General features: G+C 53.5%; 1 protein-coding gene across 3 annotated transcripts in view; it reads right to left on the reverse strand.

The window, feature by feature from the left end:
• STEAP3 (STEAP3 metalloreductase) overlaps positions 1-18,962 on the reverse strand; it is a gene marked incomplete at its 5' end in the record, with an annotated part of 47,397 nt that extends 28,435 nt beyond the window's left edge. The window contains one exon of one of the 3 annotated variants that reach the window (XM_084892226.1): positions 18,884-18,962. In XM_084892226.1, coding sequence (XP_084748352.1) covers positions 18,884-18,962 — 79 coding nt within the window. Of the gene's footprint in view, positions 1-11,000; positions 11,070-11,716; positions 11,867-18,883 lie in introns of those variants that run through there. The other 2 variants (XM_084892225.1, XM_084892224.1) reach the window with 2 other exon arrangements.
• Positions 18,963-24,318: the final 5,356 nt, after the last annotated feature.

Raw genomic sequence — 24,318 nt, forward strand, 5'->3', positions numbered from 1 at the left:
CTAAATCGATACATGATGTTCCCTGCTGAATGGAAAAACGGGCTCTCAAATTTTTCTAAAAATGTGCGCTGAGGTAATGGCCTGGAGGTTCGCACATATCTCCCACCAGGACAATTGAAGAAATTGACTTGCTGCCATTTGTGACTCGGGGAGTGGAAAGGGCGGGGCTCGCGGTCAGGGGCAGAGCACCAGGGTGCTTTGGGGTTAAGCCATGGGCCCCAGGCACCCTGGAGGGGCAGCTAGTCCCAACATCTGGCTCCTTGCCAAGACAGCCTTCATGCCAGGGGGCTCTCCAGACCACCGTCCTTGCCAGGACCCTCAGCTCCTGGGCCAAACCCATGCCAGCTGCCTCTCTGCCTCCATGCCTTTGAGAGCAGCCCCTTTCCTGCTGAGAAGATCTCATTCTCTCCTGTCTACCTCCTCCCTGGACTCCAAGCTCCACCAGGGAGGAATGGAGTCAAACGCACTTGGCACCCCCCAGGCTTGGCCCAGGGTCTGGCACACGTGAGGTCAAACTTGAGCGGCACTGGAGCCCCCGGGAGGGCTTGATAAGATGTGTTGTGGGCTCCATCCCCAGAATCCCTGGTGCTGCTGGTCCCAGGACCACTCTCTGAAGACCACTGCGGTAGAAGCTCTGTGCAAGGCGTGAATGTGTGGAATCACATGCAAGAACCACTCCACATGGACCTTCTTCTGGGCTCTCACACTCAGGCTCCTCCTGGAGCCCTCCTGACCCCAGGACCTGGCAGCAGAGCTCTCTCCCCGAACTCCTCCAGGTCCTGAGGGCCAGAGCTGGGTCTCTGTGGGGAGGACAAGGCAGCCAGGACCATGGCAGCCTGGCAGCCTCATCGCTGAGCCAATGAGGCCAATGCCACAGGAAGGCTCCCACAGCCCCCTCCCCTCCTGTGTGGTGGGACAGGTGGGGGGGATAGTAGGGACCCACTGCGGGCTGAGGGAGAACAGAGGCGTGGTACGAGGAGACGCCATAGATCCTGGGCACCCCAACTCCCCAACTAGGGAGATCTTCACTGAAGTCCGAGTTCCCCAGATGACTGGGAATTCAGATGGCCTTACTCTTCAAGCAGGACTCTCTCACCCCCGAGGGCGGGGCCTGGAAGAGCTGCTCACTGGACAAGCCATCATCAGCCACGGCAGCAGAGGCAGGAGGGAGGCCAGTGCTGGCTGGGAAAGGGACGGGGAAGGCCCAGTGGTCAGCACCAAGGCCAGGAGCTCCAGGCAGAGGAGATGCTTTAGGCCCATGATGCCCATGCTGCATGACCCAGGGGCACCATTGACCCTGTAATCCCTGTGACAGACCTCGGGGCGTGCAGAGCACAGCCTGTGCGGTTTTAGGCAATAGTTGGTCCAGATCATCCTCATCTGAAACATTCCTCATTTATTATTCCCTGTAGACCTACTGCGTACCCCGCGTGGAGCAAGGCACTAGGGCCAAGGCTGGAGACACTGCAGCAAGGACTGAAGTGCTTCATTGATGGCAGGGCCAGCGCTGTGCGAGCTCGGGGGAGCAGCTGACCTCCACCCGGTGAGGTCGGGGAGCTGGCATGTGGGGGTGGCTGCCAGCTCCTCTGGGGCTGGTTAAAGCAGCCGGGCTGGAGGGTAGCAGGGGGGGCAGCTGAAGCTGCAGCCTCAGCGCCCGGGTGGGTGGCTTCTAGCTTTCCAGGGACACTGGAAGCCGCAAACCCCGGGGCCAGATCGGTTCTGTGAGCTGTGGCTGCCCCACTCGCTCCCCAGCCGTGGCGTAGGCTTGCAGAAACAGGGCTAGAAGCTCTGCTCCCTGCAGGGAGGGGTGGGTACAGGGAAAGGGGCAGAGGCAGCCAAGCTACACGGGGGCAGCTCCAGGGGCTTCCGCCAAGGAGCTCAGCTGCCTCACGTGGTCTGACTCCAGGCCTGAGGTGCATGCTGCCCTGCTTTGCCCAGCAGATGGGCCGCCTCTTCCAGGAAGCCTCTGGGGGAAGGGGGGGAGGAGGGAGGTCCCTGCTGACACTCAGTGGCTTCTGGGCTTCTGCAGGAGTCCCCGGGAATGCCTCCTGGCTTCCTCCGGGGACTCACGCTGCACTGTCACGTTACCATTGGCGATACACACCGGTTCACTTGTCTGTTACCCACCGAACTAGGGGTCACTTCTGACTCACTTCTGTGTCTCTAGCAACCAGCCTGGGCCTGGTACCAAGTGGTGCTCAGTTGCTGTTTGTGGCTTGGAGGACTTCGCTGCTAGACTGGCTGAGGGCAGTGTGCTGTGCGTAGGGCCTTCTCCCCAGAACCTGGCAGGGCCTCCCGTACACAGTGGAGACTAAATACTGCGAGGTTCTAATCCCACCGCAGCCTGGCCATTTATTGGACCTGGCCACGCACTTCCCTGTTTGATGGACTTAATAACTCGGAAGACAAATAATGCCCATATGTGCTTAAACACTGCAAATAAACAGACAACACAACGGACTCAGGCAGCTCTGGCCGAGTGGGAAGCCAAATACACGTGAGGCACGTCAGCGGCAGCGGGGTACGTGGGTACTGGGTCCAGGGATGCCGGGTCAGTGGCTCCCGGCCCGCGGGCTTCTGAGATGGGGGGCAGGCAGCAGCCATGAGGAGGAGTCTGCCCAGCCTCCCTCCAGCAGGGTGTCCGGGGGGCGGGGGGGGGCGAGGCCCAGCTGTGGCCACTGGGATGGCCTCCTTGGCCTTCCCACCCCAGTCCTGCCTGCTCAGTGGCCATCGCACCCAAGCGTCAGGCTCTCCCCTGCTACGGTCACAGCCCTAACCTTTTTGCTGGTCAAGTCCCTTCCTCCGACTGATGGCAGCCCAGGTGGAGCGGAAAGGCCACCTCACCTCGGGAAGCTCTCACCTCCTGGCGGCAGGATTAATCCCTCTCCCCGTCCCCTTCCCTCACAGGCCCCACCCCCATAATCTCCATGACTCCTTCCCACCTGCTAATATTAATATTAGTACCCTTCCATATAGTAATTCACAGTTCCCAGCCAGGTAAAATGACTAGCAGCCCCTGTAAATCCTTACCATTTTGTGGATCTGAAATAATCTAAGCAAATTATTTATAAAAATAAATATTAAAAAAAATGAATTATTTATAAAAATAAAATAAAATAAAAACTTCCCTGTTTTCAAGGAAGTCCCGAGTTCCTCTTCCATGTAGAAACCCTGGGCTTCCCCGGCTCTGAAGTCACCGCCCTGCAGCGAGGCAGCGGGTGAGTCACAGCCCAGCAGCCAGCAAGTGTCCGGCCCGGGCACGTGGGCAGAGCTCAGGAGTCACAGAGGATAAGATTTTGTGAGGCGAGGTCCACAGGGAAAGATCCCACTCTGGCTTTGACGCGTAGAAAGCTCTCATGACTTCCATGTTGCAGATAAGAGAATTGAGGCCCAGTTAGGACTTCTTTAAGGCCCCAACGTTGGCTCTTGCCCTGGTCCTAGCCAATCCCTGCACCAAGCTTCCTGCAGGGTGGGGAGAGGGGCGGCTCGTCGCCGTGGCATGAGTAATAGCCGTCAGCTGGTCCCCACGGGTCTGCTCCCTTCCTCTTGGCCATCCCTTGGCCTTGCTGAGCTGCCGGAACCCATCCTGCCTAGCCCCTCGTTCTCAGCTGTCTCTGCAAATCCACCCTCTATCCCGGACTCCAGACATGGCTGCAGAGCCCCGAACCTCTCCCGCCCTCTTAGGCCAGGGGTCCAGGAGGCAAAAAGGAGGCTCCACCGGAGTCCTCCTCCCACCTGGGCCCCACAGCTGACCCGAGAAGAGACAAGGTGGAAGATGCTGGTCTCGAATTGGGGCTTAAAAGCTGGATCAGAGCCACACGCATCTTAATCGCTGCATTTCTGCTTTCTCTGCGGGCACGGTCCCTTTCTGATGGGCTCTCACAAACATCTTCCTGCTACATTTCTTTGTAATACTGCCTGGAATGGTTACTTAGACATCATAAAAAAATCATTATATTTTCAAAAGGAAGGCGGAGAAGTTTCTACAAAAGGGAATACAAAAAGCTCACAACACACACAAGCACACACATATAAGCCAAACCACACATAATGCACATGCGTGCAAATTTGGTCTAACAGAAAAGGGCACCGCTTTGCGAAATGGAAGTGAGTGCATAACTTACAGGGCTTTTTACAAACATCTAGATTTCCTAATCATTCTAGAAAAATCCAGTTCGATTACGTACAGCAACAGTTCTGTGATAAACCAACCCGGAAACGGTTACCAATAAATAAAATTTACAGTTCCCGGCGGGCCTGTCTCCACAGAAATGCATCAGAGGCATTAACGACTTTTCCTCTAACACGCCGGACCCCACACGGCTCCCACTCACCGAGGGGCTGTGTGATAAATCCTGAGCCCTTTGCTTTCACAAGGCTCCTGGCTTATGGTGTAGGTGATATTCCCATTTTATATTGGCAAGAACTTCATTATATTCCCCTCTGTGCTGCCAGTCGCAAATCTGGGGCGCCTGAATTGAACGGTGCAGCTTAGGGCCTTGGGACCCCGAGATGACAGGGAACAGCGAGCAGCCAGGGGCTGGTGGGGCAGGTGGGAAGGGGCTGTACACTCCCAGGGCCCATCTGGGACCTGCCCTAATCCACTTACCCACCACAGCTGGCACCACATCTGGCGACGTAAGGGCCTGAAGCACCAGTCCTGACAACTCCACCGTGACCCGGGCCACCCTTCTTGCCGGGTCTCCCTCCCACCTGTGGGCAGCCTGACTCTTGTTTGGAAGGCGAGGGACCTCCCAGGGCTGGGACTGTGGGCGGCTGGTCACTGATGGTGGGTTACAGAGGGCACTGCTCAGCGTTCTGGCTCCACACCCGTTCGGAAGGGAAACCTCACTGATGTTAACTAAGGGCTCAGACTCAAGTCTGCTCCAGGAACTAAAGAAGGAGAGCAGCAGAACCCAGGACACATAGAATGAATAATGTCCTCCAAGCAGGGCAGTCTGCCTCTCCACAGAGTGTGTGTGTGTGTGTGTGTGTGTGTGTGTGTGTGAGAGAGAGAGAGAGAGAGAGAGAGAGAGAGAGAGAGAGAGAGAGAGAGAAGAGAGAAAGGGACAGAGAGAGAGAGAGAGAGAGAGAGAGAGAGAGAGAGAAAGGGAGAGAGAGAGGTGCTTTTACACTCGGGGATACAAAGCCAAACATAATGGCTATAGAAAGTGGCAATTTACAAATTGCTGAGGAGGTAATTTATTGCAATCACTGTGGCTGTCACAGGCTTAGCGATAACTCTCTCCACACCTTGTGCCAACAAAGGCTTCCTGGCCGTCTCTCCTGGATGGTCATCGCGATGGTGGGGAGAGACAGACAGGCCAGCACGGTCCGGGGCAGAGCGGGCTGGGGACCTGCCTGCTGCCAGGGCTTTCCTACTGGCCTGGAGGCCACGCCCACAGCACAGGGAGCCAGCGGTTTGGAGGCTTCTCTATCATTAATGCAAATTATGCAACTTCAGTCCTAGGACAAGCATTCTATTGTTTTCAACTTGTTTGAAAACTGGTGATCTTGGAAAATTGTAGCTCTGAGTAACCCTGGTCACTTGATAACCAGAGTATACCCACAGGCGCAGCCAGGCTTACGCTGTCATTAACAGAGCAGCGCCCGCAGGGTTGACTGCTGTGGCTGGGGTCTCTCTTCTGCTGGACAGAGGTGCTCGATCCCCCGGAGTCCAGCGCTGTCCTACATGCAGACTGATGCCGCCTTAGCTCATCTTCCACCCCCTTCTCGGGTCCCTGCTGCTCCCCACTTCTGCCAACCCTGCTACCTACCCTGACATCTGGGCATCCCCCTGGCCATCCAAACCCCTGCCCTGAAGGGCCTTGGGCAGGTAGGCGCTTCCCAGCCCCCTCCGCCCCACACAGCTCTCCAGGTCTGAAGTCAGAGAAGCAGCTGTGTTCCTTGGTGGATCTAGTGAGACAGACCTGGGTATGAATTTGGGTTCAGCCATGAGCCAGCCCTGAGACATGGATAGGTTACTCCTTCTCTGTCCTGATGATTAAGTAAAACAATGAACCTGAGGGCCCTCAAAGCCACACCTTAGCACTCTCTTGTTTTCACAGTTGCCGTGCTCTGCTCTGACCATGCTCACATTTCAGCTTCCCAATTAGACTCCGAGCTCCAGGAGTGCAGGGACCTGCGTGCCCGCCACGCCTGTCTGAACAGTCCCGCACAGCGCGCTCTGCTCACTGGGGTCTGTCGATGCCACTGGGCCCACGGGCTCAGGCAGTGAACACCGACACTCAGCTCCTATCACACTCGGGGGGTCTGAGCCCCTTGGAGAACCGTCCTGTCAGGAGCCACGCTTCCTCTGAAACAAACCCTCCAGGTGGGGGGCAGGAGCTCCGAGAGCACCCCCACGGTTCCTGGGGTCATCCCGGTCAGCTGCGATCTGTCCCTGGAGTTCTCACTGAGCCTTTAGCTGTGCCCTGAGCTCCCCGCAAACCTGGGAGCCCCATTCCCCTCCCACAGACAGCCAGGCCAGATCAGAATGTTCAAGAAGAGTTGTAGAAGCTATGGGAGGAGAGGAAGCAGCGATGCCAAAACTCATAAGAGCAGAGCGTGCTCAGGCCTCCAACTTCTAGCCTCCAACCTCCCAATCCTGGGAGGCCAGAGGGCGGGGGGGGGGGGGGGGGAGGAGAGCACCCCAACACCCCTGACCACCCTGGCTGCCCAGGCTGGCACTGTCCTGTTCCTCCCCTCCAGTGCCGGGTGCCACACGCTTTGGCCAGTCTGGAGCCATCTCCATGGACCAGAGCAGAGGGCCAGGTCTCGCCTCCTGCGCTGCTCAGCCCCACCCAGGCTGAGGTTGATTTTCTGGAAATGGGGACGGACCCTCACCCCACTCGGTGTGTCCAATGCACAGTCCTGACCCATGTGCTGGCCTGGTCATTCAGAAAGCCTCGGTACAGGCCCTCGGCCACCACAAACATCGATGCTATGGCAACAGGAGGATCATTCCATCAGATGCCAGCACACCAGCTTTGGGACCTGCTATCTACCCAGAAACTGGGCGTCACTCCACCTGGGAAGCTTAGTGGGCACCTTCGCCAATCCCCACATTACACTCACCTGTGACTGACTATAATCTTGGGGCTATTTTTTACTTTAATCTCCTGATCTGATAGCGCCAGGAGGCTTAAGAAGTGCACTGTTTGCTTAGATCCCACCTGGCTCTCATGAAGTGGAAAGGGAGACAAGAATAAGCTGCTGCGTGATTGCAGGACAATTAGTGTCACCTGTCGCATGTTCTGCCAGGTGACAATGGTGATTTATGAGGACAGACTGATTGGGAAGAGTTGAGCCCTGGGTTGAAGTGACAATTCAGGAATTCCTGGTCTCGCATAAATCACCCGTCACTGATGGAGCGATGGAGCGCTGAGAGCAGACGGGAGTCAATAGCTGAAGCTCAGCAGGGAGCTGTCTCTGGTTGTGAATCCTGGCTCTTATCACTGGGGACCTGGGAAATACAGTTCCCTCACTTCTATTTAGAAAAAAAGTGGGTGAGTGGGTTTTCTACAGGGTCATAAATGGCAACCGACACTCATCCCACCAGAAGTGGGACTCAGCCAGCCCTTGAGGCTGGGTAAATGTTCGTTGAATGAATAAATGATGAGAGGATTTGGACAAGAATATATAGTTAGTGGTTAGGAGTCGAAAGTTGGGGATCTAAAGAACGGATTGGTGTTCCGTGTGTTCTCGAGCAAGTTAAATAGTTGGGAGAACATTTTCTATGTCTTAAGAATGGGAAGATTCTAATGTGCTCACACATATAGCATGCTTGGCCCAGGGCCTGGCACGTGGGAAGCTGAGTGTTCAGTGATGACGGAGATTTGTCACTTCAGGCGTGAAGGAAGTGGCTCCTGCAGGAGGGTGCATGACGAGGATGTGAAGGGCTGACATGCAGACGCCTCAGACTGGGAGGAGGTCAAGTTGGACATGAAGGTGGGCCCTGCTGTAGCAGGCAGTGCGACTTCTGTCGCTGAACCTTTGAGAACCACTGTCTCTCTCTGGTTTTGAATCCTGGCTCGCATCCTCCTGAACAGGGTTGGCGAGGGCAGAGTGTGTGGGGGAAAGAGGCACTTGCCTCTCCAAACCCCAAGAGGGAGGAAAAGAGCCGGCTTGGCCTTAGGCTCTTAAAACTACTTAAACTGGCAAGTGTCTCTGTTTTAAACGGAGGCCCATTCCTGGTGCAGATGCTGGAAAGCAATTTCATGGAGTGCTCAACCTACAGCTCAGCCTGCCGCGCCCAGGAAGACCCGCCGCTGTGCTGGGGGGGAGGGCAGAAAAGGTGGACCCGGCCTCAGGTGGGCCCAGGGAGCCTGATGTTACTGCACAGCCCGTTCCGCTCCCCCAGCCCACCTGACACCACCCACCGGCCCAGGTTCTATGAGGAGGAAGCAGGCTTCTCCCAGGGTGGAGCCTGGGCCAGGGCACTGAACAGGAGTCCTGGGGCTGGGCCTGAGGCCAGCTCTACAACAGAGAAGGGGCAATGGAGGCCATTCTCTGGGCCTTACCTTCTCTAGTGAACTGAGGGGTTCAGACTATGAGAGTGATGAGTCTGGAAGGTCCCCGGACGGGGGGGTAGGGGGGATGGGGGGTTGGGGTGGGGGGGAAGGAGGGAGAGTTCCTAATATTGCACTCCTAAACTCATTGCCCTTCACATAATTAATCCCCCAGGAAGGCAATATTGTACCCTATTTATAGGAATATCAAGTGCAAAGCCCTTAACAAGGTTTTACAGATGAAGAAATGAGTTCAGAGCTGAGGACTGCCAAGGTCACCTCAGGCAGAGCTGTGGGGATTCAGACTTGGGTCCATCTGATCCCAAAGCCGGGAGCCCTTCCCTTCACCCTCTACCACGGAGGTGCGCGGCTGTGGACTTTAGTCACTCACCTTCACTTTTCAACTCCCCGGGGCCCTGCCCATAACTGATAAATCCAAGGAGGGAGGAGCAATGGGGCACGGACAGCCACATTTGGCATCTCCAGGCTGGAGACATGGTCCCGGTGTGACCAGGCCAGGCCCTGGGGTGCCCAGCACTTATGGCTCCGAGGCCAGGGCCCACCATTTGAGTCCTCCTTCAGGAAACCTCTATCACTAAGTCACTCATCCATCAGAGACTGATTAAGCACATGCTTCATGACAGCCCCTCGGCCAGCCCCTGGGGGTAGAGATGGGCTTAGAGATCAGTAAAACAGGTCCCGGCTCCCAGGGTGACCGTGGCTGGGTGTGGGGCTGGGGGTGCCCCCTGGTGATTGGGATTCCCTTAGCTGGGGTGGGACCAGGCATCTGTATTTTTGAAAGATATTTTTTATCGATTTCAGAGGGGAAGGGAGAGGGAGAGAGAGAATCATTGGTTGGCTGCCTCCTGCATGCCCCACGCTGGGGATCAAGCCCACAACCTGGGCATATGCCCTAACCAGGAATTGAATCCATCCACTGGTTCACAGGTCAATGCCCAACCACTGAGCCATGCTGGCCAGGCTAAACATCTTTTAACAAACCTTGCAGGTGACTGAGGGACACACCCAGGTGAGAAATTTGGTCTTGTGAACACTCTGGCTGCCAGCACTTGATTGTTTGGGCTGCCACAACCCTGAGAACATGCCTCTTTCCCACGAGCAGGCTCCTCCGGGCTCCCATGCCGGGCTTTGTATAGTCCTCTCCTTCACCTCGCTGCCAGGGTACCCCTGCAAACGCCCGTGCTCTGCGAGGCTCCAGTTCCCCGTCATTAACCAGCAAATAACGGCGCCTTCCCATCCCGAGGCTGTGTGCGAAGCAGGCTGCCGGCACAGATGCAAAATAAATGTCTACCATTCATTCTATCATCACTGCATGCGCGGACAGACATGCTTCCCTGGGGGGGTGTCAGAACCCCCACTGCCAAAACCGATCACTGTCCCACCAATAGAGATTGGACAGCGAACCTGGAAGGCCCCTGAACCTGGAAGCTCTGAAAGGTCAGAGCCCACCATTCCCTATCTAATGAAGACAAAGATAATGAGGCAACTTCCCCACCAAATAATCATGTAAATCCCTACCGAGCGGATCTCCTGCCAGTTACTGGAATTACCTGCCTAAGGGCTGTCGGTGTATCCCATGGTCTCAATAAAAGGGATGGCAAGGCCAGAGCCTGGAGTATCCTCCCACCAGAGGTGGGCCCCCAATATTCCCAAATTAATACTTTTCTAGTCTCTTTTCATTTGTGTGCGGCCTTCTCCAGAACGGAGCCCTGAACCACGCGGGAGGTGGAAGGGGCTCCCACACCCCACTTCTGGAGCCTGTCCCGCAGGTGGCCTGGCCCCCGGAGGCCTCTCAGCGCCCCTGCCAGGCTCGGATCCCGCCTCTAGCCCCTGAACAGCATTGGGGTGGGCAAAGGTAGGCCTACAGTTGTGAGTACCCGAAAGTTTACTTTGTATTGTTTGTTATTGAATTGTTTGTATACACCGGCAGACCTGCTTTCCCCCACGCACAAGTGCCTTCCCTTCAGGTGTGCCCCAAGTTCCAACCACGCGGCAGCCCACCCCGATTTCAGAAAAATGCACGGGAGAGGGAAGTGCTAGCCAAGTGCCTCCTTCCTACCATGGTCAGGCTCCTCAGACCCGCGCCTCCCTGGCCAGGGAAGCAGCTTGGGAAGCCCGACCCCGGCCCCGGCCCCGACCCTCCCTGAGGCCGGCGACAGACCAGGGAGCAGGGACCGGCCACCTGGGCGGGTGGCCCCCCGCAACCCCCCGCCACCCCCCGGCGCACGCGGCTCGGAGGAAGCGGGGCGCGCGGCGTGGGCACCGGGACGTGGCGGGTCCGGCGGCCGCCGTCGCCTGCGTACTTGGGGCGCTGCCGGCTGCGCGCGGCCATGGCACAGGGGGCACAGGGGCACGGGGTGCACAGGGAGGCACAGGGGGGCACAGGGCGCACAGGGGCAGCGCCGGGTCGCGGGATCCGGGCAGGTCGCAGCCCAGGACCCCGGACCGTCCAGGGGACGGGTCACTCACCTCTCCGCCCGCCGCTCCCGGCAGCCGCTGACGGACCCGCGCCGGAGGCGGTGGCCCGGCCCAGGCTCCTCCTCCTCCCCGCGCCCCGCCCGCCGCCCGCCCGCCCCTGGCGGCCGCTTATCCGGCTGGGCCACCTCCCAGGTGCGGGACCGGGACTTGCCCGTCCGCTGTCCGCGCTGCCCCGGCGGCAGCAGCCTGCCACCCTACCCCCTCGCCCAGGGTCGGGGCCATCCTGCAGCTTCCCCATTTGCCCCCGTGGCTCCCAGTAAAGTGTGCACAACTCCGGAGCCGCCTGTGAACCAGCACGGGGGCCTGGAGGCTGTGACTTCTGAGGCCCCCTTACCCAGAGGGACACTCAAACCCAAAGTTCACAGCGGCTTTCGGCGGCTGCACAGGGTGAGAGCCAGCATGCCGGCTGGCCCTGCTCCCTTCTGCGCTGGAAGCAGCGGCAGAGGCCCCTGGCCAAGGCTGCGCTCCGGCCTCGGTGGTCCTGCCCCATCCATGTCCCTTGGCCACCCTCAAGCCCAATAGTCCCCATGGGCCTCCGGAGCTGCCGGGCACTTTGCAACTTGCCTCTGTGGACTCCGGGGACCCCAAACCCCTCCCTCCCCGGCTCCTCAGTCCCCATGCTGAAGGCAGCACAGCAGGCACGAGAGGGGCGGCCCGTGGATACTCCCTAAAGGTCTGTGCCTTCATCTGATGCCCATCTCACTCACCTCACATGGGGTGCTACTGGCTCTTCCTCTCCCTTCGAGAACACGAGAACACGGTGGGAGGGAAAAGCTAGGCACCAAGACCACCACGCTGGGAGGCTCACTGTTATCTGATCCCTGGGACTCTTTCTGGACTATTGCTGGGGGCATAGTCCACCAGCCCCTGGTAAAGACCTTCATAGCACTCCAGGAAGCAAACCTGGGCTGGAGAGATAAGCCCTAACGGGTTATCTGAACCCCCAGGCAGAGGCAGCGGGACTGGGCCTCAGAGGGCTCAGTGGGAAGAAGAGGCAGAGTTATCCCAGCCCTGTGGCGGGAATGCTGCTATGAGGGGCCTCTCCTCCCCCGGTTCCCCACCAAGACCCACCCGTGAACATCTGGTGCTTGTCCGCCTCCACAGTCTTCTCCTGTCTGACATAAACCCCTTCCCAGCTCTCTCTGCCTGGCCCCAGGGCCCAGATCCTCTCCGTCTTCTTCCGGGACCCTCCTGCCCCACCTGCCGCAGGGCCTCACCCTCTGTCTTATAGGTCCTTTATCCTTTCAACACTTAGGGAGCCTGCAGTGTCACACAACGTCCCAAGTGCTGGGGACACGGGTGCCCAAGGCCTGGTTCCTGCCTTTGCATGGTGAGTTGCCTCTGAAATGAGTTGTAAAGTTTAAGAAGACAGAAACCAGTTTCTCCCCCCCACCCCCCCACCCCTTGGTGCCCCTAGCATGGGCCCTGCACAGAGTAGGTGCTCTCCACATACTGGCGCTAGCGGGCGGGGGTCTCTGAGCATCCTTCCTGCAACTACAATGAATGGCACAGGACATGGAACTTGGGAAACGGAGTGCTGAAGTCTCCCAGTGTTTTTTGAAAGGATCCTAGGATCCACCCAGCATTCCTCCCAAGAGGCCTGGTAGGCATCTTTGTGGGGCTCCTGGGGCCTGAAGAGAGATCGGGGAGACGAACTGGCAGAGGCTGTGAGAACAGTCACCTCACAGGAGATGTGGTGGTAAATTCTTAGCTGGCATGTCCGGGTGGGCAATCACACCAGGCACAGGAAGTGTTTCTCTCGTGAGCTCTCCCAGGGCAGGCAACTTTTCTGTCTCATTTACTTTTGCATTCCCAGTGCCTGGCACATAAGTAGGTGCTCAGCAAATAGTTGCTGAATGAATGCACTCCCAATCTCACCCTTCTTGGCCTCCTTCAGCATCTCTGAGAAGCTCCCTCATGGCTCTTGCCCACCTCTGGCCTCCTCCCCTGCCTGCCCAGAGCTGGCAGGGTGCTGGGGACTGAGGAGTGCCCAGTGTACCAGTACCTCTGATGCAAGGGGCACCGGAATTGCTGGGCATTCTCTTTAGGGAGCCCGTGGCTGCCACCTCCTGAGCTTTCCCATCTCCTAACCAGGAGGGTAGCCTTTTGGTTCAGAGGACAGGAGCGTCGGGATGAGAATCTAGGGCCACGTCCTACTCGGTCAGAGAGAAGAGGCTGTTGTTCCCTCTCAGCTTCTCGGATTGATGCAACATTTATAGGCCGCACATCCATTTTACAAAATAAATATTCTGACTGACTATTAAAGCGTGATGGCCAGGAAAAGCAGTGTGCCCTGATGCACTCTGACAGCGCTGGCTGGGAGCCAGGCCACCGGAGCCAGTCCTGCCACGGCAGCACCCTCACCTCTCCTCTCACCCAAACGAGGGGAGATGCCTCCAAACGTGGGCACAGGGAGCTGCTCCCCTATGTGAGGAGGGAGTGGGGCTGCAATTTCTCCATGTAAGAACTTAGAGGATTTTTATGAGTTTATCTGAGACAAATCGAAAATTGTCAGGAAGCAAAAGCTCAATGGACTTGTTATGGGGCAAAAATAGAATAGCTATGGTTATGGGAAATATTATGTTTCATTAACCATAATTGCCTTATGCTGGTTAAAGAAAGGACATTCAAGCTGGTTTGGCTCAGTGGATAGAGTGTTAAACCCAAGGGTTCTGGGTTTGATTCCCTTCAGGGGCACATATCTCAGTTGCAGGCTCCTCCCAACAGGTCCTGGTTGGGGCTCTTGTAGGAGACAGCCAATAGTTGCATTATCTCACATCAATATTTCTATCTTTCCCTCTCTCTTCCACTCACTAAATATATATATATATATATATATATATATATATATATATATATATATATGAAGGACATTCTAACCTGGCTGGGAGTTGTATACCCCCAGGACCTGGGAGTCAACCTTGGACCTGGGAATGTGGTCCATTCTCATTCAAGAACTACCTGTTTTTGCCCATGGACTGAAAGGTTCCAGGTTCAGTTTTGGTCATGGGCACATGCCCAGGTTGCAGGCTTGATCCCCAGTGCAGGAGGAAACCAATCAGTGATTATCTCTCATCACTGAAGTTTCTATCTCTCTCTCCCTCTCTGAAAATCAATAAAAGTATGCATATTTTAAAAAGAACTGCCTATTATCATGGAAAGATTAACAACCTTATTGCCCAAGTAATGGGTTCCCACCCAGCCTGCATAGCCTACTTCTCCTTGCCCGTAATCCCTACTTCCCCATGTAATCTTTGTCCTACCTATATAAGCATCTGAAGAGCAGATTTTTGTGGATAACCTTCTGCCAACAGTATTGGAATAAACGCTCATATATGATTTGACCCTGTCTCTGCTTAATTTGCTCAAGTAGTGACAGGCAGCACTGACCCATTGACTGTGTGGTTACAGACAGAAAACACTCTGGAGAATGGCAGTTTTACAGCTTATTTTATACACTAGAGTCAAAGGAGGAGATGCAGAGGATTATGTGAAATCCATCACTGGTTGATTAGGGGGAGGGAGAAAGCAAAGGGGGAAATTGCTGGGGTTGGATAAAGAGTCAGACAGAGAGGCACATACTCCTACATTGCTGGGTACATAGCATAGAGATCCTATGCAGGAAACAGATAACAATGAGGAGTCTGTGGTCTCCTGTTTTGTTGGGAGGTTATGCCCTATGGAGTTTGGAAAAGGAGATTACTCTGACATTTCAAAGGTATGTTATCTTAGATGCAAAAAGTCAGTAGGCGGGCTCAGTTAAGGTCAAGATTGACCTTTGTCATGGAAGCTACAGGCCTAGGATGTGTCCCTGCCATGGCTTGCTTCTAGTTAAAAATTTTTATTAACTTTAAAAATTTTATTGAATTTATTGGGGTGACATCTATATCTATATCTATATCTATATCTATATCTATATCTATATCTATATCTATATCTATATCTATATCTATATCTATATCTATATCTATATCTATATCTATATCTATATCTATATCTATATCTATATATATCTATATATCTATATATCTATATATAAAAGCCAGCAACCAGAATGCTGAAATGACTGGTCACTATGATACCCACTGCAGCCAGTAAACCAGCCCAATCGGGGGTGGGGCCAACAGGCTAACCTCCCGTGATCCATCCCCATGGCTGGCCCCACCCAAGATGGGCCCCCACCACCCTGATCAGCCCACGGCCTCCCCCTCAAGCCAGTTCTGCCCCTGATTGGCCCCCCTACTCTAATCAGGGGCAGGGCCAGCCGGCCAACCACCCATGGTCTCTCCCCTAGTCTGCTGGCCCTTGATCGGCTCCCCACCCCATTCAGGCCCACCTAGCTGGCCCACCACCCACAGCACCTTCCCACGGCCAACCCCATCCCCAATTGGCCTCCCCACCCCAATCAGCAGGCCAGCCGGCCAACTTCCCACCATCTCCTCCTCCCAACAGACCTGGCCCTGATCCACTGATTGGAGCTGGGCTGGCTGGCCCCCACCCATGCATGAATTCTTGCACTGGGCCTCTAGTTGGTTAATAAAATTATATAGACTTCAAGTGTACAATTCTCTAATATATCATCTGTATACTGTATTGTGTTACTACACAAAGTCAAGTCCCTTTCTGTCACCATTTATCCCCCTTTACCCTCTTCTACCTCCCCCACCCCCTTCCTTTAGCTAGGAATTTTTATGTTCAGACCATTCTGTGTGGTTATTTCAGGTCTCTGAGTTTGTAAGGCCACCATGCAGGCCTCCTCTGAGCTTGTCGGGTTCAGTGTGTTGCCCCTTTTTCATCCACAAATTCAAGGGGTCTTGAGGATGATTTGGGCAAATGGAGAGTTGTCTGCCACTGTGACAGTGGGTTAAGTCACGTCAGAAACTCCCAGAGCTCAGGCATGTGAGCAACAGGCATGACCTGTGAGGGAGGCAAGCTGGCACAGGTGTGCTTGGGGCCTGGGATTTAGCTACAGGCTCTGTTCTCACATGGCACCTTATTTTGAGACAGGGCACTGAGATGTACCCACCCCTACATCAAGCTCCCTGCACCTGAGGTTGGTACTCTAGCTTGGCATAAGGCTGCCCTCCGTCTGGTCCTCGGCTGAAACATGAACTCTCCCAAGAGGAAATGTTCCCTGAGCTCATCAGACTGGGGAGCCGTGTCTCCTGTTAGGTTGTGTGGAAAATAAGATTACTGTGACATTTCGGAGGTATGTTATCTTAGAAGCAACATTTGAACAGGAACTGCCAGAGACTGTGTGCACGTGGCAGCCTGAGAAATGCTGGTCTGCAGTACAACCGAGGAGCTGCAGCTGTGGCCAGCACAGGTGTGGAGGAGGCTCTGAAGGCAGCTGCTAAAGGGCAGGGTGGGTAAAGGCCTGGGGTGGGGTGTTTTGCTCCCTGGCACATAGTAGGTATGTCTGTATAAGAAAGTTCACACCTACACAGAATTTTTATAAAAATCATTTGAGCCACACAGGGGATATGCCTGAAAACAAGACAGGAACAGACTGAGGAAATGCTTCCTGGAATGACAGCTTGCAGCTGCTCTTCTGCATTTGGAACTAAGGAAGAGTCCATGAAGATGGGAGGCAGTGAAACAGGGATTGGATTACAGGAGAGTTAACAAGAACAGGTGTTCTCTTGAGAGAGATTTTGCTTAAGGGGTCTGAAAAGAAGCGTTTCAAAAGTGTGTTAACTAGATGCGTGGACCATGGGCCAGAGTTTGCTTAAGGCAAGGCTAAGCTTTCACTAGGGAAGTTATAAGCCTAAGGCATGATTTACCTACCACAACCTGTGTGATCCCATCACCCTTTGGGGTTACTTTCTACAGAACCTCCCCCGCCCCCTTTTTTAAATTACCCATATTTTTCGGACCATAAGACGCACTTTTTTTCCCCCAGAAGTGGGGGGAAAAAGTCCCTGCATCTTATGGTCCAAATATAGCCTACACATATACTTTAAAAAAAAAGTTTTTTTATTTGCCCAGCTCTGTGTGGTCTCTGTGTGCTTGCCCGGCTCTAAAATGGTTCTAAATGCTGCTGTTTACTTTACAGGGTTGATTACATGTGTTTATGACTGTGATGTTGGGTTTTAATGCACATAAAATATTTTAGGACACTATTTGTTTCAGAATCTTTTTTTCTTCATTTCCCTTCTCTAAAAACTGGTGTGTCTTATGGTCTGGTGCGTCTTATGGTCCGAAAAATACGGTAATTTTTATTTATTTATTTATTTATTTATTTAATCCACAGAACTTAATAACTTTGTGTGAGATCCAGTGTGTTGGCTTGTGACTAGGCCATTGCTGGCCAATGGGAATGTTGGAAGCTGGCCCAGCAGCTCCTGGGAACATTGAGTGAGCCCAGGAGCAGGGCCTTCCAGTGAGTGTGGGAGCCTAGCATTGCCTTTCAGCTGGAGGAGAGGGCAAAGGCGCCGACTCCAGAAGTCTGGGCCTTAGCCCCTTGCTCCCGGGGTGGGCACATGATGGCCTGGGAGGATTTTAAATTCCAAACCCTTAGGCCCAGCCTAGACCTCCCGAATCAGAACCACATTTTAGCAGGAACTGCCAGAGACTGTCCACATGGAAGTCTGAGAAATGCTGGTTTACAGTGCAATCGAGGAAATACCAACTCCTTGCACACCTAGGCCAAGACAGAAAGCCAATCCCAGGCCACACTCATCCTCACTGGGTCGCACTTTAATATTGCTCACACCCTTCGTTTCTTAAAGGACCTTGTGAGCCAAATGGACTTGTTTAATATGCTTCTGAATTTAAAAATTTTTAAATTGATTTTACAGATAGAAAAAACACATCAATTTGTCTTTCAACTTACTTATGCATTCATTGGTTTGATTCTTGTATGTGACCTGACTGGGGATCGAACCCAACCCAAAACCTTGGCATATCCAACCAACTGAGCTACCCAGCCAGGCTGCTTCTGAATTTTTATAAATATGGAGTAAATGACTCTGTCCTTCACAACACTCAATGCCTGCTATGCAAAGCTTCAAGGAGCAGATAAAAGACTGGTATGCTTACTCCTTTCCAATAACTGATCCTATTTCCCTTTTTACCATGGCTACTATGATACGCAGACCCATATTCATGACTGAATTAACCTTGTCAACTGTATTTACATCCTACTTTGTTTTCCTTTAATCCATGCTTTTTGTGCCTAGTGTACTATTAGCCTTATTGTTAAGCTTTTCATTATAAGCAACCATAACTTGCTTTTAGAAACAGCACATTGTCTGAGTCAGATGACGTGGAAACGGCTGTGTGCTACAGCAGCAAACCCTCTCCCCTGCGTGGCTATCCCCCTTTCATGGTAACGGCCAGGTCAGGGCACGTCCTCAGCTGGATTTTGTTTGAGAAGAGGATCAGGGGGAGAGGAGGGTTGAGAGAAGGATGTGTCCTGGAACTTCTACCCCGATTTAGGAGAAAAGAAAACCTATCCAGCTAGAGGTCACTGAGACCGGCTAAACAGCTGGGACAAGCAGAATAGGAAAATACAATAGTTAAACGGCCAGGCAGCTTACAGCCCTCTCATAATCCCCAAACCCTCTCTTCCCTGACCAAGGGCACTTCTGCCCTGGGCTCAGTTGCTTGAGCATAGTTCCATGCACCCAAAGCTTTCTGGTTGGATTCCTAGTTGGGGCATATGCCTAGGTTGTGGGTTTGAGCCCCAATAAGGGATGTGCAGGAGGCAGCAGATCAATGTTCCTCCTACTTCTCTCCCTTCCTCTCTCTAAAATCAACAAAAACATTAAAGAAAAAAAAAAGAACCAAGTTTTCAACATCACCAGTACCAACTTGGAGTGCTTACACTGTGTCCCTCCCTGCTTCCCTCCTGCACACCCTGCCCATCTCACCTGATCCAGAGTCCTTCGTGGTGGGGGGCTCTCCACAGCCTAGGGCAGGCTCCTGTGCACCAGGGTCTTCAGCTGCCATCTCTCCATGTGCCGCTTCTTCTGTGCTGGGTCTGCAGCTGAGCGGCCGGTGCTCGCTCAGCACAGCGTGGACTGTGGACTCAGGCTACTCAAGGTCAGGAGGTCATGGATCGCCCAGCACAGGTGGGGTCAGTGGCCTCAGACTATGTACAAACAAACTGGTTCGCACACATCCCTCGAGGCCTGAGGATGTTTTAGCTTGCTCAATTCTGTTTCTGGGTCTTGGCTCCCAAGGGGAGGTGAAGGGGAGCAGCTTGTCACCCCAAAATATGCCCCTTTGGGGGTAGTGATTATTTGAGGCTGGTTAACATAAGAAACAGCAGGCATGGGAGAGGCTCTGAAAATCAAAGGCCTAAAAGTGAGCACAAAGTTTGAGAAACATTTGGGAAAAGGGTCCCCCTGGTTCATCTGTCATCTGGAGCTGAAATACAACTGAGGCCTAGATGTACTCTTTAGGGAGATGTTATCTTTAGACTTGGGAGAGGCTCTGTAAAGGACACTCACATTTGTAAGGGAATCTCCCTGGTAAGGGGCTCTGCCTCCGAGCCAGGCCTGCACTGGAACTCAGCGGCAGCCTCGCCTTGGGTCACTGAGCTCTTCCCTGTTACCTCCACCCCAGCATCATCTTTTGTCTTTAGCTGAAGGTGCTATTTCAGATGATAGCTTCAGTCATTCCCATGTGCACAGGAGGCATACATGCTATTAAACTTGTTAGCGTAAGAAACATTAAAAAATGTGAAGAATTTTTGTGAGTTTATTTGAGCCAAACTGTCCACAATTGCCAGGAAGCAGAATCTCAACGTATTGGGATAATGGTCCAGAGAATGGCAGTTTTTCACTTTGTTTTATAAATTTCCATCAAAGGAGGAAATGTAAATGGGTTGCATGAAATCCGCTGGTGATAGATTAGGGAGGCAGGAGAAACCATGTGGGGAAACTTCTGGGATTGGATAAAAAATAAAACGATCGATGGTGGGGGCCCTGACCGGAGTACGCCGGAGGTTAAAGGCCCACTCGCCATACACGTGCATGCAGGCAGTGACTCCGCAGTAGCACTGTACATACTGCGCAAGCGCACCCTTAAATAACCTGCTTATGTTATGGTGCACTGACGAAACTAATTGCAGGAGGCCTCTTTCGTTTGAGCGCGTGTATAAGGTGCCACTGACCAGCCAGTAGTTGCTGTTTTGTTCGTAATAAAGCATGTCCCACCTACCTAAGGTCATTCATGTGTTCTTCCAATTTCCTGCACCCTGAGGGGTCAGGTCCCTGGCTGAGGAATTGCATGGGACATAGACACACATCTCTTTTACACAGGTGGGTACAAGATAGTTCACAGTCAACAATTAACATGGTAAAACCATGGGAGGATTTACCCAGTGGGGGTCTGGAAAAAGGGGGGTTACCCTGACATTCCAAAGGAATGTTGTCATAGATGCAAAAGACAATAGTTACGGTGGTAAAGATTGACCTTTTACAAGGAAGATGCCAGCTTTGGTCATGACTACCCACCCTATACTGCTTTTAGTTTAAAAAAAAAAGTTTGAATTTAAACTTTGTGCTTACTTTAGGCCTCTGAGTTTGTAAGGTCATCAGGCAGGCCTCCCCCGAGGTTGTCAGGTTTCATACATAAACTTTAATTTGTTTCTCTACTGCTAATCCGTCTTATGTTAATTTGATTTTAGTCCAGCCAGAAGAACCTTGAAGGTAGAGGATAATTTCCCCTCCCCAACAGAGGTGAGGGCAGGGAAGTGACATTTGTTGACGTCTCATCCTGAGGCAAGCACTGTGCTCTGTCTACATTGCCCCCTTTCGGCCCCATGGACCTGCCAGGGGAATGGGATCAGCCCCATTTTTCAGGTAAAGAATGTGCTTGCTTTGCATCACGCAGGTGGCAGAGCTAGGGTTTGACACAGGTCCTCCCGACTCCTCTTTTTGCCTCCTCTGCCTCACCAGATGGAGGGCTCCTGTGAGTAATGGCCAACATCCCTTCAGTGACAGCCCGCTTGGTGCGAAGGACTGGAGCTAGCTCTGTGCGAGGGCTGAGCAGTGCTGTGTGTGACAGATGAACCAGGGGGACCTTTGTCCCAAATGCTTCTCACAGTGCAGCCCTGCCCTGCCTACCCGAGGTCCCACCAGCTTGTTCCTAATGGGGTTAGTGGCTGGGACTTCCTCTCATCGACACAGGAAAGATCTTAAGGTCAACGCAAAGGAAAGCAAAGCAAAGTGGGATTTGTTGAAGGAACACTCCAAATGAGGAGAGGGCTAGTGGAGAGAGACTGGGAAGTCAGAGAAGAGGGGGCTTGGAGACAGGTTGAAGGAGTCAGCCCGAGACCAGTTGCTGCTGCTCGTTGCTCCCCTGGTTGTAAGTCTTGTGGGGTACCTTGAAGGTTGGGGGCATTTGCGCCTGTGGGGGAAGGGCACGGGTGTGCTCCTAGGAGGGAGAGTGCACACTGGGTCCTTTGTCCTGAGCATATTTATCTCCCTCTTGCAGGGGGAAATCTTAGGGGAGTGTATCAATCTTCATTAGCTTTCCAGGTGTGCTCTTTCAGTCTCACTGCTTAATGAGTGCCAGGGCAGAGGGTCATTAGTCAATGTAGCTGGGCTTGAGGCAGCTACAGCATCACTTGTCTGGTTTTGCTGCCTTTCTGGGCCTGGAGCTGAAATACAACTGAGGCCTAGATGTTATCTTCAGGGAGGAAAAGATCAAGAGACCTAAATCACATGACCAGAGCCAAAACCGGTTTGGCTCAGTGGATAGAGCATTATCAGCCTGAGGACTGAAGGGTCCCATGTTCAATTCAGGTCAAGGGCACGTACTTTGGTTGCAGGCACATCCCCTGTCCAAATTCAAATAATGGACTCTGAGATACAAAGTATGGTGAAAGTGAGGGCTTTACTGTGGGCTTCCAAGATTGGGTGTCTGGTGGAGCAGGCACACCCGGAGTGGTGATCACAGGTAACTTATCCCTAGTGTGAGAACTCCCTCCCCCAGTTCCTCATTGGCTGAGCACTATGTGGTTAACAGTTTCCCGTATGTCGCCTCAGTCTTTTTGTCTCCTATTGGGTTATTTAAAGATATATAGGCTGAGGCCTTCTCTAGTTGTTTCTATCTCCCTTTGTCTAGTTATGGAGGGCAGATCTTCCTGGAAAATGTGTTGCTTTTCATATATACAGTTCTTTATTCTTATACTCTTTTCCCTTCTCCTTATATCCTGTTTTCCCTGGAAAAAATTCAGTAACCGACTGGTAACATGCTGTTCATTTTCTCCATTAAACGTTGGCTATGCTGAAGATGGATCACAGATGCTTATTTCCTACCCCAGGGTGCAAACTGCCCCATGGCTCCATCTTGGTTGGAGGGCCTGATTTTGGGTGACTGCCTCACAGTCTTCCTTGGAGTTCCAGAAACCCTCATCCTCCCAGAATGGGAAGGGGGGTGGGACCCCTCTTTTGCCCTTTCTGCTCCGGGCCTATCTGGCTATTCTTTCTCTGGAAGTTGCTCTGTGAGGCCTGGAGCCTCCTGGGCATGCTGGCCACCCCTGCTGGCTGCACAGGCTCCTCTGAGTCTGGTTCCGGCTCTGCTGCAGCCACTGTGACCGAGGCTGAGACCCTTTCCTCCCTGGGCCTCTGTTTCCCCAGATGTAACATGAGAGGTTTCATATGCTCTGCGGAGCCTGAGGTCCCTGCTGACACTACTGTGTGGTGAGGGCCTAGCCCATGGTGGGACTCAGCTAGAGCAGGACTGCGCTTACTTGTCTAAAGGGGGACCAGGTTGGACACCTCTGAGCTAGACATTCTGAAAGTGGCCTCCACATCTAAGAGACTAATCTGGTTAAATTAGGACACTCAGGAGCGGGGGACGATTGGAGTTGCCAAGACCTGCCTTCTCTGGTGGTAGAGGTCAAAGGCATGGCAGCAGCTCCTAAGCCTAAGGGGTTTAGGCAGCAGGTATGTGTGTGGGGGGGGGAGAGGTGCAGGCCCAAGGGAGACCAGTTCCTGTTGGGGTTGAGTAGGGGCCCTGGATGCCCTCTTGACACGAAGCCCAGGGGGCCACATCTCTGCTGGTGCCCTTTCCCGGAGGCAGAGATACCTGAATAAAATAATTGGCTACAAGACACATGAATACTGTGCTCATGCAAATTTATGTAAATAATATGAAAATGTAGCTGGCCTTAGGCTGGGTGCCCTGGGATGGCAGCTGGTGGGGATGGGATACCCCCCTTTTACTTCTGCTTTGCCTCCCACCTGTTTCCCAGGAGGACTGCACTGGGAGAGGCCTGCCCCTTCGGTCAGAATCATTCTCAGTGGGCTCACGCAGGAGGCAAGCATGCATGGGCCTCCCTCTGCAGGAAGCACCAGGCACCGAGGGGACGCCCCAGGGGAAGATTTTAGTCACTGACCGCTGATTCAGGACAACACCTTACCCACAGAAAGGCCAGTGAGATGTGGAGAGGAGTGTGAATTCCCATCACACAGCAAGAGGCGACAGAGCTGGAATTCAGTCCAGACCTGCATTCCATGTCCTCTGCCATCGTGGCTGTCTACGATGCTGTGCTGCCTAATAACGGAATACCGGGGGTGTGTACATGTGGGCAGGGAGTCGCCTAGAGCCTGCGGGCCCCTGCAGCGGGACTCAGGCCCCCTGAACGGGCCACCTCTGGGCCATCTCTCCATTCCCAGGCAGCAGGTATGTGTGAGGTCTGGAAGTTGCTCTGTGTGGCCTGGCACGTGGAAGGGGTAGGCACACACTTTGTGAATGCATGGAAGCTCTTTAAGCTGGTAGTACACGAAGTTTGTTTCAGCCACAGGGGCATTGGCTGCTCTTTCCCTAAGTTGGCCTTGTCTGGGCCAGACTACACTCTGAGGGGAGCTGGGGGTAGAGTTTTTATCTCAGGAAATGGATGTTCTATTAGCCAGTCATGGGGAAAGGCACGCACCCTGGGGTGGCATCTTAGAACTGGGCAAGGAGGTCCCCTCTGGGCCCAACTGCCCAACTGTGGAGGGGCAAGAGTTCCCGTTGGTGAGAGTTGAGCTGTGACTTCCTTCCTCCTCCTCCCAGCCCCTGCCCAGTCCACCCTCCAGTTCCAGGGAGTGGGGGGTGGGGGTGGGGGCCACAGGCAAGAACAGAGTGGGTCTGTAAGGTCAGGCTGAGGTCGTGTGAACTGAGAGGCACTGGGTGGTGGTTTCTCCCAGGTTCAGGGTTTCGCCTCTCCGTTGGCAAATATCACATGTGAAAGCTTTTGTGCGGGGGTTGATTTGTCAAATGGGTATAAGCCGATGGTGTTCAAGGTTTTCACCTGACCCAGTGCACATGTGCTCTAATATATTACAGATCTGTAGCTGAGCCAAAAGTG

The sequence above is a fragment of the Pipistrellus hanaki genome, assembly GCF_964339955.1.
Source record: "Pipistrellus hanaki genome assembly, chromosome: 8".
Classification (NCBI taxonomy): Eukaryota; Metazoa; Chordata; class Mammalia; order Chiroptera; family Vespertilionidae; genus Pipistrellus; species Pipistrellus hanaki.